At 40.9% G+C, this 5,938-nt stretch overlaps 1 protein-coding gene across 1 annotated transcript; it reads left to right on the forward strand.

The window, feature by feature from the left end:
- Positions 1-271: 271 nt before the first annotated feature.
- LOC138049782 (uncharacterized) lies at positions 272-4,451 on the forward strand. Its single transcript, XM_068896201.1, has 2 exons — positions 272-992; positions 3,197-4,451. Exons 1-2 carry the CDS (start codon positions 440-442, stop codon positions 3,583-3,585), a joined length of 942 nt encoding a protein of 313 aa, XP_068752302.1. The 5' UTR covers positions 272-439; the 3' UTR covers positions 3,586-4,451.
- The last annotated feature ends 1,487 nt before the right edge of the window (positions 4,452-5,938 follow it).

Genomic DNA, 5,938 nt, shown 5'->3' on the forward strand with positions numbered 1-5,938 from the left:
AACTTGAATCAACATCGACGCAATATGTTTCAGGGGCCAAGAAAAGTGTTATATATGTAAATTAAACCGATAATGAGATCGACATAAATTATAAACTTTTTGTGCGCGGGAGATATTTTGTGAACTGATTTTTTCACTGACGCCATTGTCAAAAAATCTCCCATGCGTTACAGAAACAAAACCACTGACAAGTGAAGTCACTTATGCAAATCCCTGTCGAGAGCATACGGCTCTATCATATTGCTTGAAAAGAATAATTAATTTTGGATCGAGACAAGAATTGCGCCTTTCGAGGTTATCAACATAGTCAGCGTTCAAAGACTCCATTTGTTGAAGACACAGTGGTTTCCCAGCTGCGAATGGGAAACCAGAGCGAAAAAGCCACTCGTGATTGAAAAAGGCGCGGTAAAGCATTGAACTTCCCTCACTCGTAAACGCCATGAAAGGACTTGAGATGATCTTAGCACTGGTCATGGTAATGCAAATTGCGCAGGGTTCTAGACATCACAGTTATGAAAGGGTAAGGGAAATGAAACGCCATCACATCAGTTGTGTACAAGAGGAACCGGACTGCGAAAAATGTTTATTTGCAAGTAATGACTGCCAATGGTGTAGCGATGCGTCATTGCAGAGGGGCCAGTGTCATGGGGGCCCGTCCTGCCCGCACGGACTCAGTAAAAAAAGCACTTGTAAACAACAAGTCGAGGGAAAGGGAGCGAAAATAGCACCGAATTATTACGATAAGACCTTGGATGAACTAGAAGCAATGGGCGCACCGGCAGTAAATAACTCAGAGATCAACGACAGTGTGGTGGCCGTTAACGCGAGCGTGTTATGTGGGGACCAGAGCGGTTGTGATAATTGCACCGCCAGTGACTCTTGTTTATGGTGTGCGGCCAAACAAGAATGTCAGGTGTTTCTTAACTTGACTGCAACGGCGAGTTCCTGTCCTGAAGAAAATAATGCGTTCCATAACCAGTGCTTATACCCAAGTAAGTATTATCATTTTACGCACCAGCTAGGAGCATATGTTGCATATTTCGTGGTCGAGTGACTTTTAAAGGAGTTCCTCGCCCAGTAGTGGATCTAAAAGTTAAGTCCTGTGTACTCCTTGGCGTTAATAAGTCTCTCACCTTAGCGATTTAGTGCAAGTAAAGGGCATTTTCTCTTTGAGAATAATTATTTCTGAGGGACTTTTCCATTTCCAAACGAAATAACTACACGTCATCTCTTTGAAGTTATGCAGGAAATTCACTCCCAAGTGAAATTATGCACAACAACCCAGCGTTGCACTTGGGATAAAACCATCTTTAAAACGAAACCTACCTACAAGAAATCTATTTGCAGAAAATTACGTCCACTAAAATGTTGTTTAGAGAAGTTTTTTTTCAAATGCTTGAGGAAGCACTGTGAAATGGAGAAAGGCCAGATTATAAACTCAATTGAAAAGAAACGACTAGATTGGCAGATTCAAAAGTTACGTGCGTAAAAAGCATGGTACGATAAAAAACGTACGCAGACTGAAGCAGTTTTTCTCCTCCTAAACCATTTTTCAAATGACTTTCAATACTAATTAGGCTCTCGGTACGAGGGATGAATCAATAATTGCGAAAACATCAAAGAAAAGTTAGTCATCCAAAGAGGTATTAAATTACATGAATATTTAATAGGAGTTCTTATTTAAAACTTTTTTTTAATAAGAAAACGGTTATAAAACCTGATTGTCATGCAAGGAAAAATAACATGAAGTGACAAACAAAACATGGTTTTGCATAATTTCACTTGGGAGTGAATTTCCTGCATAACTTCAAAGAGATGACGTGTAGTTATTTCGTTTGGAAATATAAAACGCCTTTTAAAACGATTCGAAATGGCTGACTGAGTTTCTATGCAAATTAAAATCTCACCGCGAGGAATATTGTTCACGCACTGGAGAACTTTCTCGGGATGATCTCTATCTAATAAGCCCTCCGGGTTTTTTTATTTTCCATGAACAAACTAAATCAATATACGAAATATACTGCCGTGTGCTTACGAAGTCGTCAACACCTTATTACACTGTAAGCGTCCCACGAAAGTTTTTACTAGTTAAAGGCCTGTTCAAACGCACTATACACGCACTATACAACACTAGACTTTGTATTATCGACATTGTATAGCGTTGTTGGGTAAGGTGTTCACACGTACTATACACGGACTATAAAACCACTTTACAAGTATGACGAAACAGAGAATTGTGGGTTAAGATTACCCATAGTTCCACGCGCGTTTCCATAGTATAATGCTCTACAAGTCGAGTGGTGCGTTCAAACGAGCTCGACTTTGTAGAGTATCGCTTCAGTGATCGCGAAACAAAGGAGAAGTCGAGTGGTTGTCGAGTAGAAGTTTGACCAGTTTCAAACATCGCTATACACGATTAGACTTGTCGAATCGTGTATAGTGGGCACTATACAAGGTGTTCAAACGCACTCGACTTTGTAGAGTATACAAGTCGAATGTTGTATGGTATACAAAGTCGAGTGCCTTTGAACAGGCCTTAACACGTTATTTCGTGACACTTCGTTAACGTTCTCGAGCTCGTTGCTAAACTTCCTTTGTGGGTCAGGACATAAATAAAAAGAAATTCCACGGAATTGATAAGGTAACATGCCCGCGTACATAACATCAAAATTGGATGTTTTGCGCAATTCCTCAATAGCGCCATTTATAGATTTTACTGTCTAACGCCAGACGATTTTACTCGTAAATGGGCCCCCACGTGGGCGAAAAAGCCAAGGAAAAGAATTAAAATTTTCGCGAAAGCGTTTTGGATGAGTTGAAAAATTTGCTCAACATCGATTTCCTTTGTATTTCGGAAATTTCAAGAAACTCCTCAAAATACTTGGTCAAAATGACTTGGGTATTTGGACAATTTAAACGGCCTCAGAATTCTATTTTATAATAGGCCATTTCCGAGTTCATGTCTACCTCCTCTTCAAGGCGAGTCTAAGTGCGAAGTTTTTGTTATGAAAATTAAGTTTCATTCATATGTAAAGTAGAACTAATTACCATCACAAAAACTTCGCACTTAGACTCGCTTTGAAAAGGAGGCAGACATGAACTCGGAAATGGCCTATTGTATAACGTTGGCAATAGGTTGCACCTAGCTCAAAACAATTAATGCTCTTTTGTTTCAATCTTTCGTCTTTATTTTCAGTCGGAGTAATTCCTTGTGCTGACCGCAACAACTGTAGCGATTGTCTCCGGAGAGATGACATTTGTTATTGGTGTTCGTCCAACGAATCCTGCGCCTATTACCAAGGAGAGCTCAAGTGTCCTAAAAATAATAGGTACTACGACGAGTGTCCAGTCGCGGGTAGTCTCTTTTGGGTGCTATTTCCTATACTAGCGATCATTCTGATACCGGTAATTATATATCTGATAATATGGCTGATATGCTGCTGCATGAGGGCCGCTGGGTATGACCCTCTGGAACCAACCGAACCCTCTGCAAAGAAGCGCCCCAAGGGGATTCGGTTGAAACCTGGGTCCCCTACCAGCAAGACAGACGAGTTGAGGAAGAAATACGATCTTAACGACCCATAAACCGTTTTGGAGAGTTAGGATATGTGTTCTTTAGGACTGTGAAAGTTCGGTGTGTGGATTTTGAAGTTTAAGGGACGTAAAAATGCAATTACCGCACGAGGCAGATGTGCTTGGTGCATTCTACAAAATATTTCGGAGTCGGCGCACGCGAGAAAGAATATATCACTTTTTTTCATTCGGAACACAAAATGATAAACAGCATTGAATAATTGGGTTATTTTACAACCCAGACCAGAATGATTTATGAAAATGCTTTCTTTGAAAGTTTCTTCTTCACTAGGGATAACAAAAGGTTCATATAAATTTCTTTGGGGGGGGGGGGGGGGAGGGGGGTAGTGGGAGTTCGGAAAAAAATGCAAAAGCAAGCACGAGAAAAAACAAGAACTTTCCTCTTGGTAGTGGTATTTGTACCGTGCGTATAAAAATAAAGAGACAGTTGTGTTGCTAAAAACAAATTGCAGACACCGAAACTTAAAAAAATAGGCCATTTTCGAAATATCAAATATTCAGCTTCATAGTGAGGCACTGAGGACAAAAACAATAGAAACACGTTCGAATGAATGTGAAAATTATTTACATATCATCCACTTTCCTTTGTCTTTGTCCTCTAAACCTCTCTTTCATGCTGAATTCTAATATATCGAAAAAGGCCTATTCATCAGAAAAACATTACGAAAAAAATGACCACAACCAGGTTTTCTGAGCCAGCGAGACTGAGCACCCCCAGCAAACCATTGCTTTAACGAAAACCGCTGGTCAGCAACCTGATTCTGGTCATTGCTGTCTAGGGTCTTCCTATTCACCACGAGAAACTTGCCCAACGACCACTCAAATAAATGAAAAAAAAAAAAAAAGAAAAAAGAAAAGCGAAAGCAACTGCTTCAATTAGCCAGACAAAAAAGCCCTTTAATACACTCTGGAAGAAAATTGTGACATCAAGTAATTGTAAACAAATTTTCTCCCTTACATGACCAATTGTCATTAATGTGCAAAATGGCCGTGGAAAGGACGTAAAAACAAAGGCTTCATTTGCCTTTTGATTGGCACATTTGGAGATAAAAAGAAATCTGAGGACAATGTTTGTAAACAGTGGGTAGCATAAATTTTACTAATCAAGTGTTGCTTGCCGAGCCCCACTGTGCTAAACGGCAAAGAAAATTAAATTGTACCAAAGTGAACAAACGTTTGGATTTCATGCCGTGACAATTGGTGCTGTCAGAAACCCATAAGGGTTGAAACGTGTAACGCGCGTTCACAGCTTCCGAATATTCAGTGCGAACTGATTGGTTGAATGTTTCAGTGCTAAGTACCATATTTGGAAAGCCCTGGCTCTTGTTGTTCCAAATATGGTACTTACCAAATTGAATAATCAGAAGCTTGTTTGCCAGCACACAAGGGGCCGTTACGCGTTTCAACCCTTATGGGTTTCTGGTGCTGTATAATTCAAGCTTTTGTGCTCCGGCGAAGAAACATTTACTAAGAGTTATTTAATCGAAAACAAAGTCAACGGAATCGCCCACCTCAAGGGTTAACTGAGGATTTCTATACATGTAGTATATTTTTTGCACTATTTCATAAACGGAAAACTGGCATAAGAAATTGCATCTAAGTGCGCCGGTGTCAACTAGGGATTATATTTTCAATGTAACCACCTTTTAGCGAGCAACTGGCATAATAAAATCTGGTTAAAGGAGTTCCTTCAATAAAGTTTGAACTTGACGGACTGGGTACCTTTTTTCTGTCAATGCGCGCTCATCCATGAAGATTCCGGAACGTCGTAGTGCACGTTACGAGACGGCGCTAACGCTTTTTCACACCAGAGCGCCCCCTGAATTTTTCAGGGGCCTCAGCAAAGTGTCCAAAGTGCGGGGATCACTTCTCTCATTCGTCAAAGTAATTTAACTGACCAATCGAAACATGCGCAAAACGTGCGATCAACCAACCACAATTCGAAAGTCAGGTGAACTTGCTCAAAGCGCGGGAAACTGTGCACGTGCGTTCAAATCACTTCCATACCCGCATAGCCGAAAAGAAGGTGCGTAGCAAAGCATCCCCGTGGCCACGTTGTCACAGTACGCAGTGCAAACTGCGGCTACGTGGATACATGGCTAAGTGTAAACCATACCAAAAGAAAACTCTGATTATGCCTCGTTAAAGCGTAAAAGAAGGAGCGAGCCATCGTCAATGACCCATGCGAGAGATCAGCTGAGAGATAGCAAGCGGTACAATGAAACGAGTAGCTGAGTAACCCCGTAGCAGCGTAGCCGCGTAGCCGCGCACAAGGAAGCGTTGTTTCGAGTTGCTGGGCATCCTGCAATAATTACTCCAAAACACACATCTTAAACTCGGACAA

Source organism: Montipora capricornis, chromosome 5 (assembly GCF_036669925.1).
Source record: "Montipora capricornis isolate CH-2021 chromosome 5, ASM3666992v2, whole genome shotgun sequence".
NCBI classification, from domain to species: Eukaryota; Metazoa; Cnidaria; class Anthozoa; order Scleractinia; family Acroporidae; genus Montipora; species Montipora capricornis.

Coding starts and splice junctions, on each gene's coding strand:
- LOC138049782 (XM_068896201.1), top strand. CDS start 440: ATGAAAGGACTTGAGATGATCTTAGCACTGGTCATGGTAATGCAAATT. Junction 993..3,196: donor TAACCAGTGCTTATACCCAA/GTAAGTATTATC, acceptor CTTTATTTTCAG/TCGGAGTAATTCCTTGTGCT.